Below are 19,657 nucleotides of genomic sequence, written 5' to 3'. Positions count from 1 at the left end.
GAGAAAAAAATGGAGGCTGGTAAAGTACTAAAAGTTGATGCTCTTGTTAACCAGTGCTTGTGACTTGTATTGGATGTAATTCTCAATGATGAAATGGCTTTTACAGGCACCTGGGCTGTTCTTATAGTTTATTGCTGTTATAGGCTTCAAAGTTTGTGTTTGAAACCAGTAGTGCAGTAGTGTAAAGAGGTGTCAAAGAACAGCATCTGTAACAGTAGAGAAAAAGGGTTGGAAAATTATTTTAATGAGCGTTAACTTGCATTCAGGTCTGATTGTTGGCAGTACTTCTGTTGAAAGATGTGGCTACCTAAGAATATGATAAGAGTTCAGAGGTGAGGCTTTACACTAGAGTTTGAGAACTACTACAGACATTAACACTTTGGGGTTTTTTTGTCTTGTTTTCTTTAAGTGAACATTGCAGACAGTGAAGATTTTCTGGAATATCTGCAAAACATGTTATTACTATGCAGACAGTTGTAGAAACTAATTTTTAATTTTCCAGTTGAAATCTGTTTCAGCTAAGGTATGTGAGGGTGTCTCAGCTGTTACTGATGTTGATTCCAGATTCAGTGATGTTAAGCTTTTTCCAGGAAAGTAGGACTGATTGCAAAGTCCAGCTTCTGAAGAAAGAAAGGTGAACTAAATTATTTAGTTTGTGTTTTTAACTGTTCAACCTTCTTACCCTCCTTGCTAAAGAGAATGAAACGCCAAGTACAGAATGAAAGATTTGATCTGAGAAACCGTATGTAGCACAGCAAATGTGACTTTTAACCGTACAAATTTGTTATTAGTTAAAGGGAACAAACAGCCATTAACTATTAATTTTACTGTTTTAATGTCATGTTGCCTGCACATTTGGGGATTAAAGGCCACACACTGTTGAGGCTGGTTTCTCTTTATTTCTGATTGTTTTACCCTCTGGGGGTGTGAAAGTTACCTGGGGTGAGGTTAGCAGAGGGGGGTGGCAGGAGACAACTACACAGCAAAGCACTTGGCTTCTTGTCTTCTTGCACATCACAGAGACATTTGGTGCTGCTCCCTTTCGTTTGTCAAGTGTGTTTGTGAGATAAATGGGGTGAGGTTCAGGATGGGGGTGCTCAGCCTTCCCCTCTGCTGAAATGTCTCTTTCCTCTCTGTGCCTGGAAAGCTGTCTGTCTGTGCTACTGAACAGCTCCCTGAGCCTGCTCACCAGGGGAGAACAGGAATTTTTTACCTGTGTCTTGAAACTTTTGCAAGTGGTCTACTGCGATCCTAAAAATTCATGCTCTTGAAGTTTTTGTAATTGTTTCCCAAGTTGTACGTTCTGGCAGTAGTCTGATAAGCTCCTCCCCCTTCTGAACTGGCTGGCAGAATTTAGAACCAGACCCCCACTTCTACACAGGAAGGACCTGTTGCTGTGACGCTGTGATTCCTGCAGCTGGAAAATATGCTCCAAGAGGGCAGGAGTTCTGTATTTAAAACAAGCCTGACATCTCTGATACGCATTCCTGGGGAAACAGCTGGCTAAGTTACTGGTTCTGTAGCATGACTTCCCCTCCCCAGTACAGATCTGGTTTATGGAAGTCATAGAGGGTTTATCAAAGCATGGTAGATGCACTGCTCTGCAGGGCAATGCAGCTTTTCCCCTTTGGTTCCAAACGCTTTTCCCATGGTTGAAGAACAGGGCACAGACACTGGCATAAACACATTCGTTCCTTACACAGAGTTAAGGGAAGAGGTTGGTCTGAGAAGGCATTTTGAAGATGGATCATCAGATGAGCAGTGCTGGTACACGCTCAGCTGACATTGCATTTCACACAGCTGGTTCCTTTGCCTGCATGCAGAACAAATTTGGCAAAGAGGGAGGTTACAACATGTGCTTTAGGTGGGGATTTTCCTGCCTTCCACCTGAGTGCACAACTGCCATGTTTTCAGTCTGCTGACACAAGTTTTCCTAACAGCAGGAGTCAACTAGTACCCTTCAACTTGAACTAGAAAAAGGAATTCAGACAGTTTACTTTTGCTCTTGCCAAAGGGCAAAACTCTGCATCTTCACAATTATTCTCGCCCCTTCTCTTCCTCAAGGAGTTTTTAGGGAGTTAGGACCAGTTTGGAAGAACACACAGCAGAGCCTAAACATGGAAGTTCATTATCTTCTTTAGCATACTTGTTTTATTTATTTTTAAACCTAGTTCAAGGATCTAGGAGGCATTTTATAATAATGACTCAAATCCTATCAGCTTATAAGGATGTTAATAATACTGCTTCATCACTTGTGGCTGACACAGCCAGTGCTGTCCTTTTGGTTTGCTAGCATGAGTTGTATCAGCGGACTGTTAAATATCACACATCAAAGAAGACTGAAACTGGCATAACAATACAGTATTTGGAACATGAGCATTAATACAGCAGAATATTAAAAAACAACATCTCTATTCAAGCCTGCCCAGGCACTCAGAATGTATCTCACAATATTCAGGCACTGCTGACTTTGACTCAGTATGCAAAGTTAGCGAGAAGTAACTGTGTGGGAACACAGCCCTTGCTCTGTTGGGAAGTTTGTTAGCACCTTGGTGGCACATTAACAGCCTCCCCATGTCAGCCTTGCCACGTGGTCAGTTTTCTGCTTGCTAGGCTTTATGAACCCGAGGAGCTCCAGTTCAGAAACAGCTCGAATAAAGCGAGCGCTGGACATGTCAGTGAAGGAAAGAAACCAAGTACACTTTTGATGAGACAGTGACAGACACACTGTTCTCTTCTAGGAGGGCAAGATTTCCAAGTCATGGTAAGCACAGATTACACAATGTGTTGCACAATGAAATGGTTGGAAATAAGGGCAGAGCACAAGCTGCCTACAGTAAGACAAATCTTCAATCTGATCAGTAGTTCTGCCACATGCATACGACATGACAGCAAAGGAAGAGTTCCTCTTCCCACTCCTAAGAGAAGCTTAAAGCCTACAAACATACCAATTTTTCTAGTGTCTCAGAAGAATTTACACTTTTATGCCCCTTGACAAAAAAATGGATAGATAATTATAGAGATTTTTTCTGAGGTTTCATGGCACCACCTTCTCCTTTTTATTCACTCTGCCTTTGTTGCTGCCTCCCTGACATACAGGTTTATATTCCCAAGTTAGAGGATTAAATTTATTGTAAGTGACAATTAACAGTGGAGCTTGTAAAAAAGGAAGCGCCAGGAAAGCCAGGTGAAGTATTAGAGCATATAATTATCCTTCCTTTAGTTAAGCCTATTTCTGTACAACTCTTCATTTCTTCTCTGTGGCAGCACTACTGCTGTAGCCATGAGGTTTGGTTCTAATGCTCATCTATTAAATATTTTTTAGACCTCAGTTCAGGATCAGGACAAAGTAAGAAGCAGAATGGGTGTCCTGTGCAAAGTAAGTTCTCAGCTCCAAGGCACTGGAACATAATGAACTAGTGCTTCTATTTCTCCATCTGCTCTTCGGTCAGAACCCTCCTCCCATCTGTTCCCCAGTAATGCTCTACCCCTATCCAGCAGCTACAGCAACTCTCTGATGATTTACCCAAACGGTTTCAACTTGTTTTATGGACTTCTGGTTCTGTTTCAGACCCAAACACCTCCTGAAGACAAAAGCTGCTCTCTTACCACTCCTAGCCCAACTATTTAAACGGATCTATTTCTTAGACATTTTCAATATATTAAGGCTATTTAAAGGATTTTTTTCTGAAATTAATCAGTGTACATGAAACTGTATTTTAAAACCCCTGGTTCATAAATCCTGTAAGATTTTCCATGTCAAGCTTGAGAAAAATGAGAAAGGATACTGGATAACATCATCCACCTGGTCTGAGGAAGCTGCATCTGCATTTGGTTCCTCAGCTGCCATCACCACAGTTGAGAAAGCCTAGAAAGGGAAAAGCAGCACAGATTTATTCCAGTTCATAGACAGACAGATCTGCATATAAAATAGTGACCTCTGAGCTGAAGGCTATCACTGAGGGCAATAAGATCTTATAAGGAGAACTCCAAGAGTGTGTCAGTTCAGCAGGTATCAAAGAGCAAGCAAGGTTACACATTACCATGGCAGGAATACAGAATGCAAGACATGACACTCTGAACTCCTGTGCCTGCATTTTGCATCTCAAATGGTTCTGGGTCCTGACCCATTCTCAGAGAAACTACAGAACTGAAAAAATATTCTCAAACTGAGACTGCTTAAATATTCTGGGGAAGTGATAGAGGTAAGTTGGCTGTGAAGAAATCTATAAAACTGAGGGACAGCAAGAGTCTGGGTAGGAATATACAATACACAACCAGGGCAGCAGCAAACAAAAGACACTTGGAAGAAGTAAAAGGAGTATTCTCTAAACTGCAGGTGGTTAAGCTACAGAGTTTCTTGCAGAAGTTGCTGTGGTTGCTAAAATATACTGGTAATGACATCCAGGTAGGCTTACAAAATACAGAAGAACCACTCAAGTTTAGGAAACCTTAGAACTAAAATGTGATTGTTAGCCAGGGAGACCCGATCATATTAATGTATGTTCTCTTGCTATATTCTCTCTGCTTTTGGCTACAGTATGAGACAGGTTGCCCAGCTAGAAGGACCCAGGCTTTTCCCTGGCATACTGTCTCCAAGAGCCCCCCTTGCCTGTTTCCATAAAAGTGTCACAGAATACTTAAAAGAGGAAAAAAGAAAGGCAATTTTGTTAAGCACAAAATCTGATCTGTGCTGAGCATAAAATAGAAACTGAAGCAAAATAGTTTCATCACAGATTATCAGAGCTAGAAATAAATGATTCACAAAAGAGAAAGACTTATTGGAGTTACTGCGGGTTCTTGTGGTCTTGTGGACCAAGGTATGCAATGATTTAAGCTGTCAAAAGGGGCACTAAAGAAAAGCAGACATGCAGCACAAAGGTAAATCAGAATACTGAAAGCAGGTGAAGGAACTGTTTGCATCATCACATACCTCTAACCAATCAACGAGATTAATCAATCTGCCACATTCCAAATGGAGCTTATACACTATGCATATGTCAGGGGCTTTGTTAGAAATGCCTCCTCCATCACATCTCAGAGCTTGATTCTGATGAAAAAAAATTGAAGGCAGTAACTTTGATCAGTGTCTAATCTTGAGCAATTCCAAGGGCTAGATAAAACACTATTTCAGGTAATTCAGATAGTAGGTATTTTATGCAAATATTTACTGTTTGTGTGTTTAATGGCAAGTTGATGGTACAAAGAAAAAAAAATCCCAAAAAACAAACAGGAAAATTAGCATACTATTAAAAAAAAAACAAACCAACAACCCCCCCCTACAGCTACTTCACTCCTGGTGTTCCTTCTATAACACTTATGCAGTATCTACTGTAATGAGTGATTATCAGATTATTCCTTTATGCAATTTTTTTGCTAGTTCTATTTACATACGAGAGAGAAATACTCCATTTTATGGAGTTGGGAGAAGAAACTAGTCATGATTTGCCATGTAGAAAATAGGAAAGTATAATTTTTCCCCCAGCCCCCTTGAAAGGAAGAGGAAGACTTACTATAGATCTGTCATATGTACAAAAAATAATTGCTTCTTTTATCTCAGAGTTTTAACTTTGAAATGTAACAATCATTTATCTCTGGCTTGAAACTCAGCATCTGTAAAGGCAAAAGTCTAATTTCTCACTAGTATACTATGTTTCAGGAAATTCATGGACTCATTACGGTTGGAGAAGCCTTTGCAGATCATGTGAGTCCAGTGATTAACCCAGCACTGCCAAGGCCAGTATTAAACTGTATTCTTTACTGCCACATCTACATGTCTTTCAAATCTCTCCAGGGATGGTGAGTCCACAACTTGCCTGGGCAGCCTGTTCCAATGCTGCTTCTTTCCAGGAAGAAATTCTCCCAAATATCCAACCTAAACCTCCTTTGGTGCAACCTGAGGCCATTTTTTCTTGTCCTGTTGCAGATTCCCTGGGAGAAGAAGCCAACCCCCACCTGGCTACAACCTCCTTTCAGACAGCTGTAGAGAGTGATAAGGTCCCTCCTGAGCCTCCTTTTCTCCAGGCTAAACAGTCTCATCTCTCTCAGCTGCTCCTCATAGGACCCTTCCCCAGTTTTGCTGTCCTTCTCTGGACATGCTCCAGCACCTCAATGTCCTTTTTAAAGTGAGGGGCCCAGAACTGGACACAGCACTCGAGGTGTGGCCTCACCATTGCAGAGCACAGGGGGACAGTCACTGCCTGGCCCTGCTGGCCGCACTATTGCTGACACAGGCCAGGTGCCATCGGCCTTCCTGACCGCCTGGACACAGGGGGCTCATGTTCAGCCTCTCCTGACCAGCACCCTCAGGCCCTTTTCTGCTGGGCAGATTTCCAGCCTTTTGGATTCAAGGTCATCAGCACTGAACCATTTACTTGGGAAGTTGAAAAGCCACTCAAGCCAGAGGCAAAAGTCTCTGTACAGTTGCAGAAATTTACAGCATTTCATTTTAGTTTCATGCACTCTAAGAAGTCAACTGTCTTAACATGAAAACAACCACTGATCATCCCTTTCAGGTTACAGAAGTTTGTTCTAAAACACTTTCATATGCTAGTAAAATATACAAGCAACTTTAGGGAAGTTATGAAGCTGTAGTAATGACAGACACCTTCAAAAGAAAAATGCTTTTCAAGACAGAAAAGAAGGCTAGGGAAAAAAAATTCGCTCAAGAATCTTTAGTTTACCCATAGATCTCAATTCCTGCAATTTTTGAGACTCAGCTCCAGTTTGGACTCTGTCACTTATGAGACATTTCACAACTTACAGAACACTAAGCAATTTTCAAGTTTATTTACTCTCCTCTACGAGGAACATAAAAGCTGTAGCCCTTAGGTTAATATCTGTCAGTTCATTACAAGAGGGTTTCCAGAAAAATGCAGAGAAATATGGCTAACCCCTCACAGTGTTACAATGCTGACATTAGTTCATCAGGAACTCAGGAGTATTACGGTACACTTCTGTAACTCAGGAGTGTACCACAATAGTTTCCAATACTCCTGTGTCAGTACCTGGCACACATGAGGTTACACTTCTGGCTGATCTAGATCTAGTGACTCACCACTGCCCAGAAGGACAACACTACACGCTTTTCATTTCCCCTCTCCTACAGCACTGTGGTTTTCTACTACTCACCCATGTGCCAACCTGGCAATGCTGGACCCTTTGCTTTTCTCATTTTAAGGTCAGGGCAGTTATCACAACCAAGAGGGGATGCGACTTCCAGAGCAAGCGCACCCTCCTGGAGCAGGCTCATCTGTAGCAGCCCCTGAGCGATCCCAGGCTCCCTTGTGCTAACTGGGCCAAGCTCTGCAGCTGCCAGCGGGGAAACCTCGGCTCTGGGGCTGCAGCACACCTGTGGTCCCGAGGGGAAATAACCAGGCTGACAAGCAGGAAGCTGCCCTACCACAAGCAGCCAGTTGTGAATCCATCTGTACAGCACAGAGGTGCTGCCTCCAAAAGAAGAGAACAGGAGTGGGAGCAACCCAGAACACAGCTGATGAGGAATTGCTCTTGCCTGACCCTGCCCCAAGGCTAGACAGAGGACACAGCATACTTTGCTCTGGAATGAATGCTGTTATCCCAGGGACCAAATCCTCCTTCTCTGATATGGGAGCTGGGATACCAAGTTTCAGCTTGTTAAATTTTCAAGGGATCAGTGAAACCAGAATTACACTGGGTTTGGTGCAGTTTTTTTGGGTTCTCTTCTCCCCCCCAGCCTGATAGATATGAGCCTTGGTTCACACTTTGCTAAATAACTAACTGGACTCCTGGAAGCAGTGCATCACATATTAATCATTCACTGGTACTCTACTGAAGCAAATAGTTTTTTCCTGGCCTTCTGGAAGGAACAGTTTTGGAGAACTTTGCTCTGGTCATGGTGCAGAAAAACACAAACCATGCACAAGTCATAGACAGAAAATATTTGACTCACATGGATTAAAATGCTAAGCAAGATACTCAGCCAATACTGCTACTGTTAGAAGCTATGCCAAAACTTCACAATCTTCTCAGAAAACATTGGAAGTATGTTAAAGCATGTCCAAGTACAAAGTACAGGATGACAGAGGGCTTTAAATCTTGTCAACTCATCAAAGAGAGCAGAATACTTATTAAAGACATCAGTAGTACATTTTCTTGGCTGTCCTAGTCTATATATTTACAGGTTTACTAAAAATATAAATTACTGAGGTTCATATTAGGTTTCTTTAATGGTTCATATTAGGTTTCTTTAATGGTAATTGCTAACTACTATTCTCACAAATAAGCTCTGTAAATGGTTTTAATAATAACTCCTGCACACAGCAAAACTGATAACACTCATTTAAATAGAGGACAGTGCCAGCAAACCCAATACAAATCAGGTTGTAGAATTCAAAGGCTGATCTTTATCAGCCTTTACAGTTCCTGGTGTTAGCTTTGATTCAAGTAGTGCATTACTCAGATACAGCCACAACCAATACTTTCTTCAAAATTATGATCAGTTTTTTTAAGAAAAATGTTAGGCAGTAAGAACAACGTCAATTACCTTCTATAATCAAGTAAAAATAAATGTATGTTCACTCCTTTTCCAAATCCTAGTCTATTTCTTTCTTTTGGTCATTCTTTCAGTTTGACTTATGAAAGAAGTGGAGAACAATCTGCTTTTCTCTTCTAGAAAAGGGCAGGGTTAGGCTGATCCTTTTCTTGGACTCAGAAAACACAGGACATCAATGTACAACAAGGATTAAAATAAAATCATAGAGGGAAAGAAAGGACTTGGTTAAATACGCTGTAATTATGCTATTTTAATGTTATGACTCCACCTGAACAGCCTTTACCTTACAGCTAATCTACACAACGAGGACTGAGCACCAGCCCTACTAAGAAAGTCTCTGGAAAGAGTAACAGACACTTTATTTTTCCCTGTGGACAGTCATCCTAATTGTAGCAGAGGACAAAATTAGTTTTGTGCTACATCTACAGAAGAAAGAAAATACCATGTCTAGAACATGCTCTGAAAAATGGATTCCTCCTACAGAACACTTCCCAGAATTACCTTCACCAGACAGATTCCCTAGCTCCTTGAACAAAGTCCCCAGTTGCTTATCAGCACTTGCTAGTTCTCTGCAAAACAGCTGAATATGTGCCAAGCTTCATGAAACAGCAAAACTCAGCCTTGTACACTGTGCTCAGAGCCTTGCAGAACTACTGCAGCAGCCCAAGAGCGCAGCTGTCTCCTACCTTCAGGTACCAGTGGGGGTTGTTCAAAGCCGTGTGCAGGGCAGTCCTGGGGGCAGCATTCAAGTGCCCTCGGAGAACAGCGGCTGCGTTGAAATACACGATCTCATGCAGGGTCCTGTCCTCTGCAGGAACAAGGTATCTTCTGGAAAAGCATGAGGTGTGGGGGAGACACAAGCTTCAGCTGAAGGGAAACAACACAAGTCTACTGCTGTCAGACTATAAAAATGCATGTTTCCCATCCAGTACTGAAAAATCTCTGAAAAACAAGATGAACAGCACTGAAATAAACTTTTAAGCAGAGAAGTCTGTTATTATCAATTCTATATCTAATGGATTTAGCACAGAACTCTAGGTGGGACACTGAAAATTCAAAAACAAGGGCAGCAGCTACAGTGCTAACCCCATCAAGTACTCCATAGATCACACTTATCCATCTCAAGGCCTCACCACGAGTCTCTGCTCATCTTGGCCTTCCTAGCTGAAGCTTTTTGCTTGGCAGTCATACTTCTGTTAGCTTCCCTGCCTCCCCCCCACCCTCTATAATTAACAAATGCCTTCATCTCTTCCCCCACCACAACAAGCCTTTCACATTTTCCACTGCAGAGCTGCCTCCAAAACACTGCATCTGCTACGGCTTGCTCACCAAAACAGTTCCCAAAATGGACAGGATATCTCACTTGACATCTGTACAGTTTCATAAGTAGAACAGATCAGCAAAGATTAGGGTAAAGACTCTTGACTTTATTTTGCCACTTATACCCACTCCTCCCTCAACACCGTCTCAGTAGCCGAAGTAGGTTGGTCCATTTGTATCCTAATTATTTCAACTGATCTATTGGAAAAGAGGTGTGGTTTGTTTGGTTTTGGCATTTTTTTAGTTATTATTTTTAGAGCCCTCAAAGAAAGAATAGGAAGGGGAAAAAAAGGTGTGCCACAGGGACCAAGACACAATTTTGACAAGATTAACATGTTAGTAAAATTTCATTTGCAACTTATGGTGAAAACTAATGCAGGAATATAAAACAGGAAGGCTCACCTTACAAGACTGTCTATATAGTCAACAACTTCAAAACGAAGCATTTCAAACTTTGTCAGTTTCTTAGACCTCCTTGATTCCTTCAACTCCAACAAAGTCTTTAAAAAAAAGTGGTGCATAAGACTACATGGGAGGCAGTTATTCTCTGGAGAACACAATCTATGTGTTTAACATGTATAATTAATTTTTGCTGGCATGTTCTCACTGATGATGTTTGAAATGTAATCATGCAGTTATTTTTATTTAGGCCAATGTATTCAGTTCTCAAACCCGTAGGAGTTTCAGAAATTCAAAGAAATATGTGTTAGGCAGAATGTCTAAATTACAAGTTAAATAAAAAGAAAACATCCAATTTGCATTTTAAAATCCTGGTTTATGATAGATTATTTTCTATAATTTTCTATGTGTCAGGAAGGCCTGAAATACATAGTTGGTACTTATTCATTCATTTTTAAGATGAGACACACACAACCCTTTACTCAGAGCTCCAGCAAGCTGGGAAGAACTAACCATGAACATTTCAAAACTTTAATTTAAGGAACCAGTCAGTAAAGCCTAGGCAGGCCTAACCTTCTGAAGGTGATAAAGGTCTGTCTTCTTCTGGAGCTCCTTTTGTGGCGATACGGACACATCTCGTTCTTGGGAAGCTTCTGCTACTAGAACAAAACTGATATTTGATATGTGGGGTAGACTTTTCCTACATAAACCTCCTAACCCAAGCAATCTTCAAGGTACTCAGCAGTTCCTTGCTCACACAGATCCAATCACAGGCAGCTTTTGGGTCTTGCATCTTGTAAAAGATTGTTAAAAAAGGAGTCTGCAGTACAGCTTAGCCAACAGTGATTAGGTAACAATTCAGCCCTGAGCAAAGGCCCAGCACAAGCCTTGCACATCACTCTAATTCTTTTTAGGTCATCCTAGGTCATACTCTCAACATTTGTTAATTTGACAGATTAGGACTAGGTACTACTCATGCTTTTGGAATATTCAAAAAGCCACATGCTGCATTTTTTTCCCTTCTCATGTGCAGAAAAATAATGAGTAAGAAATGAGTAAAAAATGACTTCTCCCTACCTAATGCAGAAACTGCAAGCAGAGCAGCAAACAGAAGCATGCTAAGGTACTTCATTGCCCAGTTTTATTCTCACCTTAATTTATAAGAAAATTTCATCTTCATGGACATGCAGTTTGGTGATCAATTGCACCAATAATTAGTAATTTTTAGGTAAAAACAAAGAAGCAAAACCTCCCAAAGCACAATCAGTGCTAGGATGAGTGATAATCAGAAAAAATGGAATCTAGATTTCTTGCCTCATTTAAGAAGATGGCAGATGGAGATTCCACCCACACATCACAGGTAAAGCTCTATCAGCAGTGACCACCATATTTAAAAGCTTTTTGGTGACCTGCAGAGAACAATTTGGTATCTTCCAGGGTCCTGTAGACATTTGTCTGAGTGCTGAAGACTTCAAATCAGAAAACTTCCTCTCCACTAGTCCACCAATATATTTTTTTATTTTCCAAACCCTGCAGCTCAAAATACACTGAATGTGAAGATATTTTGTATGTGCAAGCTTCATGATTTTATGTTTTTCACTTCATTAGGCAGTCAGGACAACGGACTCTCTTGTTGTTATAAAATACAGTATTTTGGACTATCCTTTCACTTTAAGAGCTCTGTGGGCAATTTGGGTACATCACATTTTTGGCAGGCATCTGAGAACCTTCACTAAAGATCAACACCATCACATAAATATAAAGTAAGAAGTTATTTAACTCAGCAATCTATTCATGTACAGTATATCTTAACTTCCCTTTCTCACTTTTCCTTTGGAGCTTAAATTAAATCCACCTTGAAAACAAACTAAGATCCTTCATGGATTCAGCAGACCTTCTCTATTTTAAACCCATCTTCAAATCCTAAGTAAAAATACTATCTTTTTTGCTTTATATTTCTGCAAGTTCTGAATCCCCAGAGTTGTTGTTCCTTATTTATTTCCTCAAGGTAAGAATCCAACCACTTAAAAGCCTTTTGCTTTAATTCTTTTTTTCCAAACTAGACAAACCTTTGGTTTTCCATCATAGTTCAGATTCCTCAGTGCTGGTACCAGCAGTGACATACAGAGCTTTTTCAAAGTGATGACCTATTTTCTCTACCACAGCTCTGCTTTTACTACAATTAAAAAATATATGGTGCAGACAAGAGCTGATTCTTTTGGACAACCCCCAGATAACCCTACAGTGTAATGTGACTGTAATTAATATTGACTGCATTTGGGGGTTGCTGCCTACTTGTCCAAATGCTGTACAGCAATCACACTGATAATGAGCTTGATTAATATGCATAAAACAGACCAGATGATAACCAATTAATCTTCAAAAGCCAATCTTTGTGGAGTGCTTCTCCATAATCCAGGGAAAGCAACAACATTTCTATTCCAAAAGAATGCTGGAATACATTATAATCATGTTTCAGAGAGAATGCAGCAGTTTCAGTTAACCTGCTTCTGAAAGACAGGATGCTGCTACTCATTTGCCTTGCTAAACCTTGAAATAGGTCCTGTACCATGAACAATCAAATCTAGGGGCTTGACAAGTCACAGCCTGTCAGCAGAGCTGACAACTGGCACTTGGGGTCCTAGCTCTGAACGTGCAGAGGAAGGAACCTTACATACATTTTGATTAAATTCCATGTCATAAGGACAGCTTATGCAGTCCTTGCCTGTCTGCTGCTATTTATCTTTAAAAACAGTTTGTTTTTAGCAACTACAACATCTGCTAAAATGCTCAAAATACATGTATGAGAGATTTAGGGGATAATGTTTGCTGATCTGTCCAATTTCTTATCTTACATCACTCTTCCATATTATAAAAAGCATAAATCACATACCAGTAGAGAATATAAATACTTCCTAAATTTGTGCATGTATTAAAAAAAAAAAGTCCTGCAAATATGATGGTTTAATATGATGACAGGCTGTCTCAGGGAAAACGGTCAGATTACAAAATAGCTTTTATATAATCTGTAATGGAATACATGATGGTACACACCCACCTTCTAGATTCTGAAACTGGGTCAAGAACTGCTTCAACTTTTCTACTGCCCTACCAAACTCCTTTCCAGAAGATGACATCAAAATTTCCACACATTGTTGGAGCATGGTTACCAAATCAGTCTTATTCAGCATCCTAAAAGACACAATTGTTGGCTGAAGTTGAAATGCAGAATGATGAAACAGCTTTCAATGTTCTTAGTTGAGAAAAGTTAAAAAAAAAAACAAACAACAAATTGAAAAATTCATTTTAAAAGAAAAAATCTCCAGGATTATAGGCATTCAGTCGTGCAGCAAAGTCAATTTTTTTTCCTGCTATCATTAATAGAAAGAAACAAGCCAATTAGTTTTGGTGATGATGCCCTCCATGTTTTCTTGCAGAACAGCTATTTTTCTGATTATCTAAAAACACTTGCTGGACATAGGAGTTGCAATTTTTGAAACTGTGAGTCAGACATCAAAACAAAATTTTAAAAACCTAACACTCAAAACCCAGTCATGGTAGGGTTCAGAACTCATTCCCAAAAGCAGTAAATGAAATGGTAAAAAAAAAATTCACTACGTAAAGACATCCGCAAAATTAATCTCTTGTGACTCAGAATGACTCTCAAATGAAATCTGTACGCTTTTTTCTGTATTTAATTGCTGTAAATCTAGTCATCACTAGAATCCCAGAACCATTCAAGCTGGAAGGGATCTCTTGAGATCTGGCCCAACCTGCAGCTCAGCATTTACTTACTATTTGGTTATTAGGGCCTCTCCCAAATGTCACTGAGCACTGCCCAGTCTCAAAATCTTAATGTAAAAGATATCAAAGCAATGATGGTGGTCAGTGTCTCAAGCAGTGTGTTCCCATATCAGCTACCTAAAAACTGGCCTAGAAATTTAAGGAAGAATTCAGAAGAGGCTGGGGAAGCTCTGTGGATACCTGGAGGGACAATTGCAATTTGAGCTCTAGTTTCTAACTGGCAATGCATACTAAATGCTTATAAAGGTTAAAATTTAAAACTTCAGTTTATCTGCTTCAGGGTTAGATTTTTGCAAGTCAGGTATTGCCTTCAGATGCACTTGTTGTGTACAGAAAAGCATCAGGAGTTAACAACAGCAAGGGTGACCTTGACCACACAAAACATTTTGAAACTGCCTTGTGTTATAATGGGTAAACAAGATAGCCTTGTTCCAGGCCAGACAAAACACTGCAGTTAAACACCCAATACGGAGAGAAGACAAGCAGATCTGGAGATCTGCAAATAGGAAAGAACAAATTTATTTTCCTAGTATTATTCAAAAGGAAACTGCAAGTTGTAGAAAAACTTATTTACAACAACAGTGTGATTACAGGGCCCAAAGAAAAGGCAAGAAGACAGTTATCACATATGAGAAAACAGTAAAGGATCCTTTGCAACCCTTTAGGTTTGAGATTACTGCAAGGCATGCCAGGTATCAGCGGGGTTAAGATTTGAATTTGGTGAGGAGTCAGGCTTAAAGCAGGAAGGAAGATCTCAGATTACCAAAAGGCAGTAAATAAATCTAACTCTGATTATTCAGACAAGTTATGCAAAAGAAGGGAAGCTACAGTGAAGACTACAGAAGCTCCTTCTGCATGCTGGAGAGGGAAATCACCTGAAGAAGCGATACCATGTTGGTCACAGCACCGGTCACAGAAGGGCAGGACTGTGATAAGCAGCATGTGATGAAAAGCCACCCATAATTAGCAGACAAAAAACAGAGTACAATATCTAGACAGAAGACAATAGGGCAGACAGTCCTTGAAGTTTTGCCACCCAAAAGGCTGATGAGATTTCCCAGCCAGTTAGCTCCACATAACCAATCGAGTGAGACGCTCTCCGATCTTCTCGTGATGGAATTAATGCAAAATGAACTAAAGCTCACACATTCTCTGCTGCCCCATGGCATATTTTAGACTCTGGAAAACTCAGGTAGAGTAACTACTGTCTAGACTGCTCAAGTTAGATTCCCCTAAAACACCATTTTTGGCAAGAGCACTTCTAGCAGAAGGCATAAAAGCCTGTCAAGGAAAAGGCTGAAGTAGAGAAGCCAGTCACAAAAGAAACACAATTCAGCAACTTAAAACCTAAACATTCAAACATAATTCATAAAAGACAAAAGAGGTACTTCGTTAGAAAATGAGAAATAAGCTGATATTTTCTACTAATTTATTACTAATAAGTAATATTTTTTACTTTCTAAATACAAGGAAAAAAAAAAAAAAAGGATTCCAGAAAAACACTGAAAAGGAGTAAGGGATGGGGAAGGGTGAACATAAGGATATCAACAGGTGGTGTGACTCCCAGGAAGGCAGAGATATTAAGGAACAGAGAGTAACTGTTAAATCTGAGCAAAAGGGGAAAAAAAGATTGTGAGTAGAATGGGAAAAGACCACATTTTCTTCTAAAAGGTAACAGCAAGATTCTATATAGAAACAGCAGAGACAAGAGGAATTATTTGTAAAAATTTGTAAAAATGGAAACAGGTTAACAGCTGAAAAAATTACAAAAACAGCTAGAATTCCAAGTACCTGAAGAAGTTCTGTTGGACAAGTTTTGCTAGGAAAATGATAGAATTTCTGAATTTAAAAAAAAATAAAAAAATCACAGAATCACCATCTATGAAAGCAGTGACCATGATCACTGTATTTCTATCAGAGGCTCCCACAGTGGGAGCCAGGACCAGAAGAACAACAGGAGGGAGATGAACAGATAAGAATAAAAGGGGAGCAAGCCAGAATCTGATGGCAGCATCAACTTTGAGATAGAAGTGACAGATGAATTCAGAGGATGAAAGCAAATTAAACAAAGGAGAAGAAAAAGGAAGGGAAAAAAGGCCAAGAGTTATTAAGGGATTACAGACAGACAGTAGAGAAAGCAGAATGACACATTTGTGACCAAGAGCTGAGCAGTGACTGAGTGCTGTCGAGATTCAGGTGAATTAGAGAAGGAATACAAAGGAAAAACTGCAGAAATGACAACTCAGGCATGTAATCCTTTCAAAGGGATAAGGGTAAAGAACACAGAAAAGTGGCTATGTGCAAGAGCCACTCAGTATGGCAAAGCTACAGTTTGAAGAGTGTTTCCTTGTGGTGTATCAGCCCAGAAAGCTACCCTCCATCCACCACTGAAATGGTTTTGCTGTGCAGTTTTACTGCCACACACATCAAACCTGAGCAGCTCAGGGGGTCTGGGAGAGGCAGTTACAGTCATGGGGTTGTGTGACAAAGCCAAGGGTAGGTTTGAATGAGTGCAACTATCAGGAGACAGACACTGCCATGTGTCTGTTGAAAGCACATTCAGAAGTCTTTAGCTGCAACACTGCAGTTGAAAGGTTTTCTATCAAGAAAACTGGCTTTGACGACTTTGGCATTTTAAACACTGCCAGACAACACAAGTACAGCCTCTCCTAAAGTCCTACGCTCACAGTATCAGAAAAAATTAACTCAGTCCCTGTAAAAACTGTTAAGGCAAATCAGGAACAGAAGGAAAGCAGTAAAATAAAAAAGAAAGGCCTCAGCTACTATTCATTTGGAAGAGATTCTAATTTTCACAACAGATTAAAATTTAAGACAACTAAGACTAATAATTTGGTTGATAATATCATACTTTAAAAGACAAAACCCAACTCGTTCTCATTCACTCAAAGTAATCTCAGCAGTTTCAGCAAAATTACTCAGGGCATATGAGATATTACAACCTGGCTGAATTTCACGGAAATCAGTAGAAAACCAAACTGAAAACAGCAGCCAATTACACTTGCAAACAACACTAAAACTAGCTGTGAACAGGTAATAGCCTCAGCTTTAAGTTCCAGAATAACTGATGACTGATACTTTCCATGTGTACGGCAATATTAAAACAAAATGGGAAAAAAAAAATCACCTGGCTAGTTGAAGAGATGACTCATACTCCTCTGTTTCCCATACTCGGTTTTCCAAACAAGCACAGTGCAACTCCCTGATCTGTTATGCAGAAGGTGAAGAAAGGATAAAGTGTTTTACAAAGTAATATGGGAATCTTACAACAAGCTGTTCAAAGCAATATGCAATTCCTCTAGAGCCTGTTTTCCAAAGATGCAGAATGATTGCAAAAGGAATGAGAGCTCTTAATATCTTCCAGAACTAAGCTTCTGCTGGAGACTGCTGCTCTGCACCAGGTTCCAAACAACTAACATTCAGGTGAAGTTAACTGCAGTGGATAGAAAGGAACTCCAATCAAATACCCCAGGTAAAACATCCTTTTGTTTTCAAACAGTGGCACAGTTCATGATGCTTTTGTAGTCAGTGACAGATTCTAGTAACAGTATGGAATAAATTGAGAACTGAGAGACAGGTGCACATGCACAGAATATATAATTGCTCTTCTAGTGGAAGAAATTGCTTCGCAGGAGAAGGTGGATTAAATGACATCAGAGCAATAGGACTATTAACAAAGCAATCATCACTGTTCCACCTACAGCTGCTTTTTTCTGTACAGAAGGTTGCTAAAAACTCAGTCTGTTATCTGAATATGACTAGTGAATTAACAGGTGGCAGAAGTGTGTACACTATCTGCAATGCATACAGGTAATCTCAGACGTGGGAAGTCAATGTGCGGATCTTTTTGCTAATCTGTGTGCATCTGCCTCCCCCTGGAAACCCCTTCCTGTTCACTGACAAGGTATCATCCATGCCAGTAAAGAAACCACATACTCTCATCCTCTGCCCATAGAAAGAGAGCATCTCTCTCCATTTTAAGAAGCAGGGGACAAAACAGCACATTAATAAATAAAGAGTAAATATTTATTTAACTGTCATACTTTGAGGAAAAAAACAAACAAACAAACGAAAAACGAAACCAAAACCACAATAACAACAACCCAACAAGACCCACATATAACAGTACATCACCTGCTTGCCCAAAGGATACTTTGGAAGAGAAGATGTGAAAACATGAAGACATCTCAGAATTGAAACATAATTTTCATGGTAAACATGTAAGTCCTCCAGCAACTTCTGTGTTTCTTCCTACAGTGATAGAATAATTTTAAAAGTAATTCTGACATCCATTTGAAACTCCCATAAAGCACTTAAAATTACTCTGAACTTTTGTAGTGTGCTTTGATTTAAATCACCAATCTTAAATTGAGACCACTAAGCAAATGAGCTGTATTTCAACAGTTCACTGTGTTGTCATTGCATATTGTTACCTTTACTTTCTTCCTAGAGCTCAGTAGAGATTTGCTATTGACTAGTATTATTACTCTACCATTTTCAACTCTATTTGGGCCTTTAGACTTGAAATGTCATCTCACAACAATGAGAGCATACACTACTCCTTTAGCAGACAATGAGAAGTTACATAGCTACATTTACTCGAAAATTTGCATTTTTATACTACAAATGCATTTAAAAATTTGTTTCTTGTGGGTGGCTGTTGCTCTTATTAGTTATATGTACATAAAAAGACCAGTTCACAGAAAACAAAGAAATATTCAGTTGATTTTCCTATGTGTTTTAATTTGACTTTTGCTTATTCATGTGTTGAGAACCACAGAAATAAAAAAAAATCACATTTAAGAAATAGAAATTATTGACTACTGTTACTGAATTTTCTGGATGGCACCACATTATCACTGGCCTGCCATGGAAGCATATATTGCTCCTGGAAAGCCACACTCAAAAATTCTGGTAACTGCACTGAAGTCACTTAGTCTTTGTGGTCATTAGATTGAAGTCTGTGAATCAAAAGATCTTCTTTCCTCTGTCTTCAATCAAAAATAAAGAGGAAAAAACCACAGAATCCTCTACATATTTAATTCCCCTTTTGCCTGACTCTGAGCAAACCATTCCAAATGGAAAGAGAAAAACAAAATAAGCTGCTGAAGTTTTCTAGAGTGATAGTGAAACAAAGGCTATTAAAGATAAAAGAAAAGGAAAACCTTGTCTACAGGCAATACAAGAAAGTACAGATATATGGAAAGAAAAGGTATCATATTGCAAAGACTGAAAGTAACAAAGTGCTACAGAGAGCTTTCTGATGTTAAAAAAAAAGTTTTAAATTATTAAAAACATTAACAATCTTTCTCCCCGTAGACTTTTTACATATGGAAATTTAAGAGTCACTGATATAACAACTGATAAGGCAACCTCTAAAATCTTAAGGTAGACATTCACAAGTCTGTATTTTAAGCAGGATCATTAAGAAAAAAATCGCCACCACAAAATAAGCTGAAAAAAGAAAACAAGTTCTCTCTAATGCTGCTTCAACCTTATTTCCCCAAACCCCAAGCATTAATGCATCTATATTTCCCTCATCTTGGTCCTAGCTCAAGACAAATATAGTTAATATAAATAAAT

The 19,657-nt window shown here is 39.5% G+C and overlaps 1 protein-coding gene across 3 annotated transcripts in view; it reads right to left on the bottom strand.

The window, feature by feature from the left end:
* Positions 1 to 2,127: 2,127 nt before the first annotated feature.
* The window catches only part of ORC3 (origin recognition complex subunit 3), a 35,318-nt gene continuing 17,788 nt past the window's right edge, over positions 2,128 to 19,657 (bottom strand). The window contains exons 12-20 of one of the 3 annotated variants that reach the window (XM_041480379.1): positions 18,209 to 18,325; positions 17,202 to 17,281; positions 13,311 to 13,444; positions 10,826 to 10,911; positions 10,256 to 10,353; positions 9,220 to 9,361; positions 4,934 to 5,050; positions 3,789 to 3,868; positions 2,128 to 2,666 (exon numbers count right to left, since the gene is read on the bottom strand). In XM_041480379.1, the coding sequence (XP_041336313.1) occupies positions 2,561 to 2,666; positions 3,789 to 3,868; positions 4,934 to 5,050; positions 9,220 to 9,361; positions 10,256 to 10,353; positions 10,826 to 10,911; positions 13,311 to 13,444; positions 17,202 to 17,281; positions 18,209 to 18,325 (960 nt within the window). In that variant the 3' untranslated portion in view covers positions 2,128 to 2,560. Of the gene's footprint in view, positions 2,667 to 3,788; positions 3,869 to 4,933; positions 5,051 to 9,219; positions 9,476 to 10,255; positions 10,354 to 10,825; positions 10,912 to 13,310; positions 13,445 to 17,201; positions 17,282 to 18,208; positions 18,326 to 19,657 lie in introns of those variants that run through there. The other 2 variants (XM_041480380.1, XM_041480381.1) reach the window with 2 other exon arrangements.

Source organism: Pyrgilauda ruficollis, unplaced genomic scaffold, assembly GCF_017590135.1.
Source record: "Pyrgilauda ruficollis isolate IOZ18807 unplaced genomic scaffold, ASM1759013v1 scaffold51, whole genome shotgun sequence".
NCBI lineage: Eukaryota > Metazoa > Chordata > Aves > Passeriformes > Passeridae > Pyrgilauda > Pyrgilauda ruficollis.
The sequence above is the reverse complement of the archived record's forward strand: the minus strand, read 5'-3'. Positions and strand labels throughout refer to the sequence as shown.